At 41.3% G+C, this 16,268-nt stretch overlaps 1 protein-coding gene across 1 annotated transcript in view; it reads right to left on the bottom strand.

Moving 5' to 3' along the window:
• Window positions 1–700: 700 nt before the first annotated feature.
• ANO4 (anoctamin 4) overlaps window positions 701–16,268 on the bottom strand; it is a 189,506-nt gene continuing 173,938 nt past the window's right edge. Inside the window, exons 23-27 of the mRNA XM_065408353.1 lie at window positions 15,809–15,961; window positions 12,735–12,882; window positions 8,697–8,816; window positions 4,115–4,220; window positions 701–892 (exon numbers count right to left, since the gene is read on the bottom strand). Coding sequence (XP_065264425.1) covers window positions 701–892; window positions 4,115–4,220; window positions 8,697–8,816; window positions 12,735–12,882; window positions 15,809–15,961 — 719 coding nt within the window. The remainder of the gene's footprint in view (window positions 893–4,114; window positions 4,221–8,696; window positions 8,817–12,734; window positions 12,883–15,808; window positions 15,962–16,268) is intronic.

Genomic DNA, 16,268 nt, shown 5'->3' with positions numbered 1-16,268 from the left:
GTGGCTGCCTATCACGTAATATCTCAGCTCCTTCGAAGGCACCAGCGGATTTCCTGGAGTCCCTGCCACTTCTCCCTTTCTGGGGTAAAATCTTTGCTTGGGGTAGGGTTTTTGGTTTTAATTTTGTAGATTTTATTAATTTTCTCTTTTGTTTTTGTTGGTTGGGGTTTATAGGGCCGATGGGGGTGTCAATGCTGTATCGTTCTTGCTTTGGTGAAAAGTCTTGTTTTGAAGAGGAAGACTTTGCAGCACTCCCTGAAGATGATCAGACTCTGGATTTGCCTAATCTCTGGATTTATGATCCATAGCTAGACCTCCTTGACCGAGCTTTGTCCCCAGCTCCCATGTGCTTTGTCCGCGGTTTTGTGATCTGCATTGTCCCAGAGGAGTGTAACTGTTGTGGCAGTTCATAGATTGAAACTGGATCTTTAATGTGGCTGGGGTCTGATCCATGAATTGCTTTAAAGGTTAGGAACAAGACCTTAAACTGGCCTCGGAAGCTGTCTGGGGTCCAGTGGAGAGACCTGAGTCTGATGAGTGCATTTTGAATAGGGGCATGTGCAGGCTAACTGCATGTAATATAGTTTTAAGTTGTTCTCATCCACTCCTGACTATTCCCAACCCAGTATAAATACATCTGGGTTATTGACTAACTAACAAGAATTAATGGCTCAATTTAAATAATTTCTCCCTCACCCAGTCACGGCCATTCATTGTGATGAGATTTTCCATTTTTCTTCCTCTCCTTCCTTTCTTTCTGCAGACGTTCCAGTTCTGCTTCGTACATCATTTCCTGAATCAGGTACTTTTCTCTCCTCATCCGATCCCTCAGATCTTTCGGAAGGTCTGGGATTAAATACGAAATCAGGTGCTTTATGCAAAAGACAAGGTGCTGTGAAAACAAAAGGATTGAAGATAGATGAAAAGTATTAATCTTTTTACTACAGTTTCCAGTTTGATTCATTTTTCAAAGGGGAGTAAAATCTCCTAGGTAACAAAAAGATGTTGATCTAGAACTCAACCTTTTATTACAAATTGAAATATTAAGGAGCCAAATCCTGCAGTCCTTCTTCAAGCAGAACTCCAGCCGAAGTCAGCAGAGGCCGACGCTTGAGCAAGCACTAAACCACTGCTTGATTTGGCGCAACAATTCACTGTCGCAAAGTTCAGTATATAAATTAAGGCCCCAATTCTGCTGTGTGATCTGTTAGTTCAGACTCTGGAGTCTGTGCCCTGAAATCAGGTGGACTCTGTCTGGAGGGAGGGGGTCAATGCTAGTGGATCACGCTGCAGGAAAGGGCACAAAAGGTCTACTCCTTTTTTTACTCTGGAAAAACTCCCAGTGATTTCAGACCCAAGTCATTATTCCTGGAAAACAATGCTGCTTTCGAATGTTCTGTACCCCTAATTTAAAACTTCACTGCAATTGACCTAAAATGTCCCTGTTAAATATCCGGTGCATTTATCAATCATTTTGTCCCTAATGATTTAGGCATATTAGAATAAAGATTGGTGGGATTGAGGAGAGTTGTTCTGCTCTTCTCTTCTTTTCCATTTTGTTTAATCAAAGAAGTTTGTTCTACGAAATTTGGTGAACAATCTGTGGAAATAGTCTTCTTCCGTCTCAAGCAGACAAATCGGAGATGAAAAAGAATATTTTTCACTCCAATTTGGGCTCTTTACTTTGAGGGTTACAGAATAGAAGCTGTAGCAACTTTTCTTATGAATTCTCTCATCAGGAGCAGAAAGATGCAATATCTAAATTGGTGTGTTTTGCTACATCTGAGGGACAATGATCCTTTAGCCTTGGCATATCACTTTCCATTTTTGTTTGTCTGCAAGATGAGTAACTTTTCTTTTAAGAGATACTTCCTAGTATCTATCTTCTCTTGTGTTTGAGCTAAGTCCAAATGCAAAGTAGCCACACCTTAAACTGCTCTACATTAACTCTAGGTCCAGGGTGGCATGTTGTAGTTGAGGTAGTTATTTACACTGATCGCCATCTCCAAACTCAATGACAAAGCTTCTCTTAATTATTTCTCTTTTAGCTAAATCTTTTATGATAATTGTCCTTTCTTTCCAGTAGCATCTACTATAGGCACCAACTCCATGAGTGATCCAGGGCTGGAGCACCCACAGAAAAAACCCAGGGGGTGCTTAGCACCCACCGGCAGCCAGCTCCCTCCCTGCCTCCCAGCACCTCCTGTCTGCCAGCGGCCCCCCGATCAATTCCTCCTCCTCCCTCCCAGCGCCTCCCACCTGCCGTGATGAGCTGTTTAGTGGCGTGCAGGAGGCCCTGGGAGGGAGGGGGAGGAGCGGGGATGGGGTATACTCTGGGGAGAGGGCGGAACTGGGCGGGAAGAGGCGTGGTGGGAGTGGAGTGGGGCTGGTAGAGGCAGGGCAGGGGTGGGGACTTAGGAGAAGGGGTGGGGGGGCAGGGCCTGGGGCGGAGCGCGGGCAGGAAGAGGTGGGGGTGGAAGTTTTGGGGGAAGGGGCCTGGGGCAAAGTGGGAGATTGAGCACGCTTGGGCCCTGGAAGAAGCCGGTGCCTGTGGCACCTACAATGTGCTAGGTGGTTTCCAAACAGAAAGAGAGGCCTGGTCCTCTGTCCCATAGAGCTTTTTTTATATCAGGTTCTTCCAACCCAGCAAATAATCCAAGGATTCTCATTGGATACATCTCTACATTTCTTTCTTTCCTCTCGCCCTTCTTGCACTGTTCACTTCACCCAAGTCCATAACCTAACCACTTCCACAGGCCTTGTACATACTACAACCGTTTAATCATAGAATCATAGGACTGGAAGGGACCTTGAGAGGTCATCTAGTCCAGTCCCCTGCACTCATGGCAGGACTAAGTATTATCTAGACCATTCCTGACAGGTGTTTGTTTAACCTGCTCTTAAAAATCTCCAATGATGGAGATTCCACAACCTCCCTAGGCAATTTATCCCAGTGTTTAACCACCCTGACAGTTAGGAAGTTTTTCCTAATGTCCAAACTAAACCTCCCTTGCTGCAATTTAAGCCCATTGCTTCTTGTCCTATCCTCAGAGGTTAATGAGAACAATTTTTCTCTCTCCTCTTTGTAACAATCTTTATGTACTTGAAAACTGATGTCCCCTCTCAGTCTTCTCTCCTCCAGACTAAACAAACCCCATTTTTTCAATCTTCCCTCATAGGTCATGTTTTCTAGACCTTCAATCATTTTTGTTGCTCCTCTCTGGACTTTCTCCAAATTGTCCACATCTTTCCTGAAATGTAGCACCCAGAACTGGATACAGTACTACAGCTAAGATCTAATCAGTGCAGAGTAGAGCAGAAGAATTACTTCTTGTATCTTGCTTACAACACTCCTGCTAATACATCCCAGAATGATGTTTGCTTTTTTTTTTTTTTGCAATTGTGTTACACTGTTGACTCATATTTAGCTTGTGATCCGCTATGACTCCCAGATCCCTTTCCACAGTACTCTTTCCTAGGCAGTCATTTCCCATTTTGTATGTGTGCAACTGATTTTTCCTTCCTAAGTGGAGTACTTTGCACTTGCCCTTATTGAATTTCATCCAGACCATTACTTCAGATCATTTCTCCAGATCATTTTGAATTTTAATCTTATCCTCCAAAGCACGTGCAACCCCTTCTAGCTTGGTATCATCCGCAAACTTTATAATTTATACTTTCTATGCCATTATCTAAGTCATTGATAAAGATATTGAACAGAATCGGCTCCAGAACTGATCCCCGCAGGACCCCATTCCATATGCCCTTCTAGCATGACTGTGAACAACTGATAGCTACTCTCTGGGAATGGTTTTCCAACCAGTTATGCACCCACCTTATAGTAGCTCCATCTAGACTGTATTTCCCTAGTTTGTTTATGAGGAGGTCATGCGAGACAATATCAAAAACCTTAGTACAGTCAAGATATGCCACATCTACCACTTCCCCTCATCCACAAGGCTTGTTACCCTGTCAAAGAAAGTCATTAGGGTGGTGTGACACAATTTGTTCTTGACAAATCCATGCTGACCGTTACTTATAATCTTATTATCTTCTAGGTGTTTGCAAATTGATTACTTAATTATATCATCTAGCCCCTTATATGAAAACTGACCTCAAATACAATAATAAAAGCCAACCGTGCTGCTAAGACATGCCAGAATTGCAATGTGTAGCCATAGGGCACCGGGGAATGAGGAGGGTCTCGATAGTCTCTGTACCTGAAAAACAAACGGAATGTTGCATTTCAGTACAGTGATAAACTGCTACTCTTGACAGAGAACACAACAGAACACTATTCTTTGACTATATCCTCCTTGCAACAACAGGGATCTCAAGCCAAAAATGACACAAGTTACTAAAATACTGATTCTTTGCTCACTTCCACCAATGGTAATAATGAATAACTGCACTGAAGTCAATGGGTGAAATCCTGGCCCCACAGAAGTGAATGGGAGTTTTGTCATTGTCTTCAATGGACCCTGGATTTCACCCAGTGACACCACACCATGGGAAAACCAATGTGAGAGAAGAATCAGGTCTACTGTTTTTAAAACCTGTCTTTTGAAGAACTAAGCCCTCAATAAAATAACATTCATATGGATTTGATTTTATTGTCAAAGAGATAATTCCAAAATAATCCCACAGAAACCTAATCTAAAAGCGAGGGGAAATTTGGCTTCTGCCTAATCTGTTTCCTACACAGGTTTGAAAACTGGGTATGAACAGTATCTGAATATACCATGTTAAGTAATACACGGAAGTTTTTAACTCTAAGCTAATTTAGAAACAAAAACAACCCAAACCCACAGGAGAAAGAAGATATAAACAAAAACATATTTTTTCTCTGATTGATAGGCCTCTCAGATTAGAGAGGCATCTATACACAAATGGAATAAACTGTGTTTTGGGATTTCAGTCAGTACTGATTCTTCTTACATTTCAGCATCTTCAGTGCAAATTGTTTTAGCTTCCCAACTGATTCCCTTCTGCAGCCAAAATACTGGCTCCTGAACATGAAATGTTTTACAAAAGAAGAATATTAGTGGCTGTTAAAGGACTGTAATAGAAGCCCCTGGCTGGGAGCCTTAGCTAGAGATGGGTCTTCTATGGTAGTAATTTTTGTACTTGTAAAGAACTAAATAAATACAGCAGCCCCAGGAAATGGGGAAGACTTTGACAGATTGTTTCGTGTCTCATATGGAGGGAAAAATCTGGGCTTTGTAATAGTGAAGGTAAATTATTAACAGATCTGTCTGCATAAACTGTCTTGCTTGAAAATTAAAGGACTCCGATCCATCACACAAACTACATTGTGGAATACATTCCTGTAATTGCTCTGCAGATAAATGATTAAACTAATTTTCATTCCTATCAATATGGGGCTTTAAAGTGCAATTGAAATTACCAAGAAATATCAGTAGAATTCAGGTTGATTAAATGTCTTGTAAACTGATTAAAAGGAAGTCAGTCATGCTCTCCATTCCACTGGCAGGGGCATATATATATTTAAGAAGTAAACATACTCGCCAAAGAACATAGTTGTATCTAGTGATTTTGCAATAGCAGTTTGAATTAGCAAACTGAGATTCAAGTGCCAAATCCTGCTTTAGTTGAAGTCAGTTAAGGCCAATTAGACTCCCTGTAACAGATGCCAGAGAAGGAGGATTAAGACTACCTCCTTTTTAGTTGTTTTTGTAGAAGATTTGTTTAATTGTTGGGCTAAATTTATGGAGTTCGCCCCCTCCCCTTTTCTTCATGCCAGACAAAAGCTTTTATTTGAAAAAAGGGCCTGGTTTACAAGTAAGAATTAGTTTAGTTTTAGATGATGGGGATGACTTTATTATTAATACCATGGTAGAGCCCTAGAGACCACAATGCTGCGAGCCCTCTGGCAAGAAAAGTTTAAGAATATATATTTGATTTATATGAATATTATTGTTATGATAATTATCCTACAGATGTTAATAGCATGTGTAACCCACACACCTCCTTGGATGTGGTGTTCTGTCCCATCTAGTGGCACCGAGACCGCTTAGAGAGTTAAATGAGTTTGCTCTACAGCCTTAGCTAACAGCCAGTTGGCTTTTAGCTCATGCGGTAGAGTCTCATGCACTAAGCTCCAGAGGTCCCAGATTCAATCCTGCCTGCCAACGACCAGGGTCTGTCAGTGTTACACATGCATATGCATCCCAAGCCAAATCCCGAAGTCTGCATTTAGTGCCACAGAAAGCTCCCATTGAAGTCAACAGGAGATCGCACCAGCTAACAGCTGCAGAATTTGGACCTCCCTGAAGGAGAGCAACATCGCTTGTTTCCTATTTCTCTCAGATATCAAAAGCAAACATTATTTTGATGTTAGGAATCACTGAAAAAGGGATAGAGAATAAGACGGAGAATATCTTATTGCCCTGATATAAATCCATGGTACGCCCACAGCTTGAATACTGCGTACAGATGTGGTCTCCTCATCTCAAAAAAGATATACTGGCATTAGAAAAAGTTCAGAGAAGGGCAACTAAAATGATTAGCAAAAAGAACAGGAGTACTTGTGGCACCTTAGAGACTAACAAATTTATCTGAGCATAAGCTTTCGTGGGCTACAGCCCACTTCATCGGATGCATGTAGTGGAAAATACAGTAGGAAGATATATATATACACAGAGAACATGAAACAATGGGTGTCAGAGGGTGGAGATGGATGGCAGGAGAGAGATCACTTGATCATTACCTGTTAGGTTCACTCCCTCTGGGGCACCTGGCATTGGCCACTGTTGGTAGACAGGATACTGGGCTGGATGGACCTTTGGTCTGACCCAGTATAGCCATTCTTATGTTCTTATTTTAATCTGTAACCCCATTGATATTAAATGGTGGATGGTCAGAGACAAATCTTATTAAAAATATTAAGATTATTAAGTTGGAATGAAGCCTTTTTTGGCCAGCAGCTCTGTATCACAGAATAGCATATGTATTGATCTAACCTATTTTTAGGGTTATTTCCTGCCAAGTGATGTGTAATAAATAGGGTCTCATAATTGTTTCAGCTGAATGAAATGAAAACATTAACTTCAGAGGAAAACAGCTCAGTATGCTATATAAGTGCAAGTAATATTATTTTTATACGTTTAACAAAATGTCAGGAGTCTTTTCACTGGACACTAAAGTACCCTGGGGCTCTAGAGACCCATCAAAGGATATTTTATTGTTTCATAATGAAAAAGAGGCTTTGCAGTCATTTGAGTTCATGTTCACAAACCAACGCTGCATTATAAAATAACAGCATTACACAGTTGTTCTGCCCACGTTCCCCCTTGAAACAATGGATTTTGGGTCATTCCAAACACAATGAAATAAATATTTTGATTTCACAGATGTCAACAAATTTCATTTCGGTCCAAAAAAAGTTCCAACATTACCAAAATAAAACTTTATTGAGTTTCTGTTCTGTGAAAAAAATTGAAGTTTCAACTTTTCATCCAAATTTGGGATGAAAACAAAATATTGGAATTTCCTAGAGATCGGAAGCCCCTTCATTAATAATACTTAGTGCTTATATAGCACTTTTCATGTTCAAAGAGCTTGAAAACATTAACGAATTAATTCTTATATGATCTTTGTGGGGTAAGTAAATGCTATCACCACTTAGAGATGGAGAAACCAAAGCAGGGAGGTTAGGAGACTTATTCAAGGACAAACAGAGAGTCTTGTCTTTGCAAAGCAAGAAAGGCACTCCAGGTGCACTGCACATGGATGCACGCACCAGGTCTTTACCAGGTCTCTGCAACACTGTTTTTGATGGAACAATGTGTGTGCAGCCACACAGAGCAGATCTTAACACCATTGTTACACTGGTGTTTTCTGGGTCTTATGAAGCCCTATCACATAGTGCCAAACACTGTTGCTGGGAGCAGAGGACAGTGGGGAATTTCCATATATGATGCACTCAGTTGTGGGATGGAGTCAGGACTGGTTGAACCAGTGCAATGGAGAGAAACCACTGGAGTTTCTACTAGTTCAGCTTGACTTGAGCTAGATAATATCTGAGGTGTTGTAACCAACCATTACAACCAGCTCCTACATAAGGCGTGAGACAATTACAGTATGTGGACATAAGGAGTTGTACAAGTATTGCGAGCACAGGGTGTTTCTTGCAATGGTTTTTCACTTAGGGTGAAATTCACCCCTGTGCACAGAGCCTGTATAAGTCCTAGACATCACATAGGGCTTAGGTGGGACTTACATAGTGCATAGACCTATGCAGACTTTCTGCAGAAAGGTGAATTTTACCCTTCAGGTAGAGTGAGCAGTCAGTGTTAGAACCAGGATTAAAACCCAAGATCAGACCAAGTCTCTTCCACAATCTGTCAGTGGAGATTGAAGGATAAGCAAATATTATGCTTGTGGGCAGTTCTTTTAGTTCTTTTCTTTAGAAAGAAATTTTATATGCAAATTTCAAATGTTGTTCAAGGTCCTGGATAGTTGCCAAGGCAGCCTTCCTTACTCTGAAGATTGGGCACCTCCCTGCTCACAGGCACAGGATAAGTGGTGTCCTGTACTTTTTACTCCTTTTACATGTACAAAATGCATTTTTCATTTTATTTTTTAAACTTAGAAAACAAGTCAAGAGACTCTAGCATGATGCTTCCACCTGGTGATTTTTTAAAAAGAGAAGGATATTTTGGTGAGAGTCTTACCTGCAATATTTTAATGGTGAGCCAGAGAATTCACTTCCATTAGATGTTGGTTCCGAACGGTTTTCAAAGTCAGACACCAGAAATACAGATAGACTGGCATTAACATAGCCTACCATACACCTGGAGAACAAGAAACCCTGAAGTCAGAACACTCAGCCCATTCTAATACAAATCCCACCGAGGAGGCCATTTCTCTCCCTGGTTTCCTAAATCTATACCTAAACAGTGATACCTATTAATATTTGAAAGGCATGTTGTGGTAATTTCTCTCTCCCTCAACCCAAATCTGCTGTTTCATACATTACTTTTCAAAAATTTGTTAAAGCAAATTCACACCAAAATCCCCTTTTTGCATGCTTAAAAATGCAGAGATTAGCTGACCCTGAAGACAGAGGTAATCTCAGAGAGCCTTAGTTAGTGTAATTTACACCATCTCCTTCCCTCCCCAATCCGTGTATATGCTGCACCAATTTAGTTTCACCCTGTATTTAAGTTAGATTCCTTTAAAGTACTTAGATTTGCCCCCTCCCACACTTGCACTCATACGTCACATCTGAATCTGGAATACTGTGTTCAATTCTGGTCACTCTATCTAAAAAGTTATGTATGTAACAGAAATAGAAAAGGGTTAAGAGACAGGGAACAAAAATGATTAGAGGCATTGAAAAGCTTCTGTATTAGGAGAGATTACAAAGATGGGGACTGTTTAGCTGGAAGAGTAATGATAGGTGACAAAACAGAGATACCCAAAATTATGAATGGCATGGGAGATAAATTGGGTCCTCCTATTTACACTCTCTCATAATACAAGAACAAGGGGACATTCAATGCGTTGAAAGGCAATAGATTTAAAACTGATAAAGGAAAAAGCATTTACATCACAATTAACCCATGGAACTCATTGCCACAAGATATCATTGAAGCCAAGAGTAGGATTCAGAGAAGGATGAGACATTTGATGAATACTGAAAAACTCAGTTATATTAGCAATGATAATTTTAATAAGGAATATAAAACCTATGTTTCCTGGCATAAGCTAATCTCTAGCTGATAGAGGTTAGAAAGAAACATCTCCTTGTGGGCAGGTTATTTCATAACCCATTATGGGGTTTCATGCACCTTCCTTTAAAGCTAGACCTGGCCACTGTTAGATACAAGATACCACACTAAAATGGGCCACTAGTCTGAGCCAGTGTGGCAATTCCTATGTTCCTTTATGGCTCAGAGACACTAGCTCCTAACTCTTGGTCAATAGTAATAAGGTCTGGCAAAGGAGCTCTGGGAGATGTCACGTGGCTCGTTCAAATTCACTGCTAATATCATTAAGGATGAAGCTGGCTAAGAGTCTTATGCCATCCCTGCTGTGCACTGGCCACGTGCATAAAAGTCCAGCCAAATTATTCAGCGTGGTGCTGAAGAGGCTTTAATTCTGCCATTGGCTGAGAAAGACAATCACAGCTGCCAACAGAATTCTCAGCCATGTCTGCAGAACTGCTGCCCCCGTCCCCAAATTCAACGTGAGGCTAAAGGAGTGTTACAATGTTACCATTCCTTTTACACGCTGAGGTGCCATGTCTTTTCCATCTCTAATTGCAGAGACATCCAGTCATACTGGATCAGCATATTAGTTGAATGTTTCTTCAGAAGTGATCAGCAATGAAATAGTTAACAATATTGAGATTTTTTTTATCCCCCTCTACACTACAAAATGGCTTATGTTTTGAAATGTTTTTCAGGCACCCATCTGGAAAACTATTCAGGTTGTACTGATGTCAGCCAGTGCTGACCTGTGTGGATTAATCTGTTTAAAACAGCAGATGAAAGCAATTCTCAAGCCTAAATGACTTAATTCAGTGAACCAAACCCAGTCCAGGTTGACAGTGACTACAAACTGATAGTGACCATCTGATAGCTAGTAGATAGCCTGTCTGAAGTGAGTCTGGTGGCCTCCTAGCCAGGCTACCCAGGCTTGAGAATCTTTTTAAACTGGTTTTCAAGCACTGTTTTATGTTCTATTAATGTTGTCAGGCTGCAGCCAGCACCCTGGTGTAACCTGAAGTGCTTTACAAGATTACTTCCTGAAAACCACTTTAGGATGTGGCCAATTTCCTAATTTAGGCTGTGCCTTAGATCACCATTATTAGGGTTTAGAATGATCAAACAAGTCAGTTCACATCTCTCCAAGTAATTGTTTTGGATTGTTTGGCAACAGACTAAGGTGGAATTGCACTGGTTCTTGTTTGGAAGGTTTTTTCCCAACCAGTAAAACTGGTTGTTTATTTTTAAAATGTAAGCTTAAATTCTGTGGGAAATTGTGTGTCCATCAGATTAGCACCTGAATGGTGTTCCAGCTGGCTATGGCTCAAGACCTACAGTTAAAGCACCTATAGAGCTGAAATTAATTACAATATTTTCTTTCGCATCCTGCACGGTTTTTCTGATGCTTCCCTCCCAAAACCGTTAAGATATCCTATGCTAGATGTTCCAGATCCTTGAACTTAGGGAACTATCTATTCCTGTAGAATTTAAGAATAGTTTTCTACTATCTTGATGGCAGTGTACTAACAACATCTGCAATATTGCCATAGAAAGGCATTAGCCAAGTTGGTCTCTTCTAAGGAATTAGATTTGGTCTCTTATATTATTTAGCGTATCGCTGGAAAACTGTGTGAAAGGCTTTAAAATACAACAGTTTAAGATCTGTTTCCTTAAGCCAGGCCAATGTCTCTAAACAGAACTAATTTGAAAGCAAGTACACTATATTGTCTTCCTTATCAAATGTAATTTCAAAATGCATTTTCTGGGACTGTGGTATGAAAGAAAGCAGAAAAAAACCTGACACCACTTAAATGCTGTATGAGTAAACACGATGGCAGCATGGGGAGGCGCGTGCCTACCAATGATCAACATCAGACCTAACACTTTACTGACTGAAAGATTTTCTATAACTCTTTATGGAAACAGACAGAACAATTTTTCCAGCATCTATGAAAATGCCAAATCCTTGACATTATAATGAGTTAAGTAGCATTGTCAATCATGAACTGTCTCCACTGGTGTGACTAAACTGCACTGACATCCAAAATATGGCTAAAAGCAACAACAAAAAGAATCCCCTTCTCTGTATCTGGGAGGGAAAATAAAGCTATGAAGTGAAATATTTATATCTGAGAGCAGGATGCAAGATAACTGTAGCTTCGTATTGCTTAGCTTGCTTAGTTTATTGCTTTTAGTATAACACAGCACTTATTGCCAGAGTGGCTAGGGGCTTATTTGCAAATTTTGAACATTTGGGGTTCAGTTGGGATGGGTGAAACCAATGATTTCATTCAAGGTTTCCCCCCGCCATCTCCACAGTAGCACACTAGATTTTAGAAGATGCCATTCAAATTAAATTATGCCCAGTTGCAGGGCAATAGTGCACAAACTATTGTAATTTAGTGTTTATCAACACTGGAATGAAAATGCACAAGAACAGCATGGACTCAGTTCAGGACTGCCTCTCAAAAGCCCTAATATAAGACCTCTGTCTTTTTTAAAAGGAATACAGAAGTTATTTTGCTCAGTAATTATTGCTTGCCTGCTGAAGCTGGAGTTGCCTCTTCTGATTAGACTCTGCACTTTTCTTGGATTAATACTTGTAAAATCCTACAGCAGCAGAAAGAGGTTTAGTGAATAAGCTACACATGATAGCCCAGCTCCTCAGCTGGTGAGAATAAGTATTGCTTCTTTGACTACACATTTACAAGGTACACCAGCTGGTGATCTGGGCCAATATATTGATTATGATAATAGCATGTTATTGTAGCCACTGAACCTTCTATAACTGATCCAGAACTTTTCCCCTGAGTTAAGATCATAAATCCCAGCTACTCACAGACTGTATTATTGATTCTCAAAGTATTAATTAATGTGGCAGTGCAATCTGGAGTACATTCTTGTTAGTGGAATCTGTAAATATGGAGACAGTAATGCTATTTATGTTTCAAGGAAATAGAGATTTTCATGCACATTAACATTTTCCTAAAGAAAGCCTACTTTTGTCCAGCTTCTCCTTGGCCTGCACAAGGTCCATATTTGTAAGCATAAACGAGTCGAGGGATGAAATCTGAAGTCACAGCTACAACAAATGCATTTGTGATAACAGAGAGAATTCCAATGCCTTCCAGAATTCCATACCAGATTCCTATCCAATATAGAAAATGTTGCATTAGTTTCAGGGAAGACAATTATCAAAGTAGTTTAAATATTGCATGCAACGTGCCTGGGAATTCTTGGCTTTTCCTATCTCAATCAGTTAGCACGTTCCTTTCTGAGCCATGCAAGCATCAACATGTGTATTTGAATATAAGGAGACATGTGGGTCTAGCACTAGATAATGTCACAGCTGGATTATTTCCTGAGGAAGCAATGGTGCCTGCAATGATATGCAGGCTGCCAGTATGAACCCATCATTACATGGTACTAGAGTGAGGTCTTCCAATTGGTGAGCAGGCAAAATGCCATCCCAGCAAATGAGCATGAATATAGCTAGCTAAGCCACCATGTATGTTCATCATGCATGAATGGTGAGGGCATGAATCTTAGCCAAGAACATTGATATAGCTGTTCTTCCTGAGGTTCCATGCCTATGATGGAAGAGAGGTGTCATTGCTTATCCAGCTCTAAAATACTTTTAAAAAGTAGCAAAAATCAAAGCACTCCTGCACTGTGAGTGCCTTTTATTTTCTATAATGTTCGTAGTATCATTAAGAGGGCTGTGCACACAGTGAAAGTCATTAGGAGAACTTTCATGGAACTTAATAAGACAAGACTGAAGTTTTCTTTAAAAAAAAAAAGAAGTTTGATCCATTACATTGGAAAAAAAAAAGTGTTTCTTCTTTGGGCATGAGTCTTTGTTAAACTACAATAATTAATAAGTTATGTGTATGAAAGTTGAATAAAGCCGTGAAGCTGGTACAAGAAAGTGGTTGAAATACTTCATTCAGCCCCATTATTGCTGTTGCACTGACAGACGCACATCAAAGAAGAGAAGTGTATGATGTAAAGAACTGATCTATGTTTAACACTTATGATTGTTTTGGTTAGGGATGATAGGAAAATATTTATGATTAATAAAAACCATGGTCCAAACCATTACTAGAGGAGCACACCAGTACAATATTCCCCAAAAGATAATGAGACAATCCAAGAATTCTTGGATAGTAAAATACACTGAAATCTGTAGAAGACCATTTGTCTTAGGCAACCTGATTTAAGAAAGCATCTGAAACTTCTTTAAATGCTATGAGTACAATTTTGCTTATCCATTATTAAAAAATCACCCCTACCAAGCAACTGGTGACCGACATTCCTTTCCTGTCACTTAGGACAGGTTTCACAATCTTTCACATTGAAGATGGAGCACTCAAAAAACCAGAGTCCCATACCTTTACCCATCTTACTCTGCTAGCAGTCCCACTGAAGCCAGCTGTTCATAGAGGCCCTGATTCAGCAAAGCACTTGAGCACATGCTGAAATACTTTGCTGAACTGGGATTGGAGTAAGGTGCTATTCACTGTGAATAAGGGGGTCAGAATTTGGTCCCAAATGGATGTTTCCTAAATCACTATTATTCAAATTACATTTTAAAATGATAAACATGATTGAATTGTAAGAATGTGAAAAGATTATTTTTTATTATTTTATTATTATTTTTTATTACCACCAGCCAGCTAGAGACTAGCCACTCTGAGGAGATTTAGCCAGTAGGTGGAATCCCCTATCCTTTAGTCCAGGGGTGGGCAAACTACGGCCCGTGGGCCACATCTGGCCCGCGGGACCGTCCTCTTCCCCGGCCCCCAAGCTCCTGGCCCAGGAGGCTAGCCCCCAGCCCCTCCCCTGCACTCCTCCCACTCCCGCAACCTCAGCTCGCTCACTCTGCCGCTGGCGCAATGCTCTGGGCGGTGGGGCTGCGAGCTCCTGGGGCAGCGCAGCTGCAGAGCCCGGCCTGACCCGGTCTCTGTGCTGCGTGGTGGCAGTGGCGGCAGTGGCGGCAGCGCGGCCCGGCTCCAGCCAGGCGGCGCAGCTGTAGCGCCACCAGCCACCCGTGCTCCAGGGAGCGCGGTAAGAGAGCAGGGAGCGGCGGGGGGGTTGGATAGAGGGCAGGGGAGTTCAGGGTGGTGGTCAGGGGTGTGGATGGTGGTTAGGGGGGAAACAGGAGGTTGAATGGGGGCAGGAGTCCCGGGGGGCAGTCAGGAAGGAGGGGGGGTTGGATGGGGCAGCAGGGGGAAGTCAGGGGCAGGGGTTCTGGGGGCAGTCAGGGGACAGGGAGAAGGGGTGGTTGGATGGGGCAGGGGGGCCATCAGGAATGAGAGGAGGGGTTGGATGGGGCGGCGAGGGTCTGGGGGCAGTCAGAGGACAGGGAGCGGGGGTGTGTGGATGGGGCAGGGGTCCCAGAGGGGCCGTCAGGGAACAGGGGGGTTGGATGGGGCAGGAGTCCCGGGGGGGGGGCATGACCCCCTCCCCTAACTGGCCCTCCATACAATTTACGAAACCCGATGCGGCCCTCAGGCCAAAAAGTTTGCCCACCCCTGCTTTAGACAGTCCTGGAAAGTTTGCAATATTCTCAGCACTTCAAAGACCTTTGTAGACATGAGGCTAGTTTTCTCAACCAGGCAAAGGGAAACCTACTTTTGGCTGGATGAGTAGAAACTGCAAAGCTTCTCTGAGATGGAAATTACTTCAATTTGCATCATTTTAAAAATTTCTCTAACTCATATTCATATATTCAAAGTGAGCAGCTGCATGTACTACTAAGAAAGTGCATCCACCAAAAGAAAACCCAGCAGAGATCACTGAACACTTAGTTTAAAAATCTGGACTGATAAGTCATCCACCAAGTCATTAAAAACCTATTTTCCAATTTGGATTATTAGGTGATAAAAATAAGCCAGTGTTGAATGTTTGCACCTTTTTTTTAGGAGCCAAAATTGTGCATTATTTTATATAATGAGAAAGAGGATGGGAAACAAAGCTAAAGCCGTTAATGATTTGTAGCTTTAATTTAAAGTCATTGGGTTCATCAAATGATCAATGCTTTGTCTTTAAAAAGAGACACATAAACAGCTCACCTATATCTTTGGCTCTTGAGGCTAATGGCCGCCTCCACTGTGTAACAAATTTGTATGCATCAAGCCGGATTTCAATAATATTGTTAAGTAAGGCCAGAAGCGGTGCTAGTGGAAAAGCTGCCACAAAGATGGTTGTGAATCCAAACTGAAGAACTGGGAAAGGAAATAAAAGGTTAGTGTTTTCAATACTGTATTTACTTTCAAGATCTTATCCAAAATGCCAGGCTACTGAGATGCCATGTAGCTAGTAAACTTGCTCATTATGAAGTACCATATTATCACTCTGTGGTGCTAGTGGTATCAATAGGGCAATTCTTTTTCTAAAAGATCAGCACTAGGGTGAGAGAACAAATGATTGAATTTCCTGAGAGCTTCGAGAACCATATCTGTGCTCTTTGCTATGGAGAGACAAAAGCTGATGAACTATATGTTTTTAGAGCTGTTTTGTGATCTAACTGAT

Source organism: Emys orbicularis, chromosome 1 (assembly GCF_028017835.1).
Source record: "Emys orbicularis isolate rEmyOrb1 chromosome 1, rEmyOrb1.hap1, whole genome shotgun sequence".
Classification (NCBI taxonomy): domain Eukaryota; kingdom Metazoa; phylum Chordata; order Testudines; family Emydidae; genus Emys; species Emys orbicularis.
The sequence above is the reverse complement of the archived record's forward strand: the minus strand, read 5'-3'. Positions and strand labels throughout refer to the sequence as shown.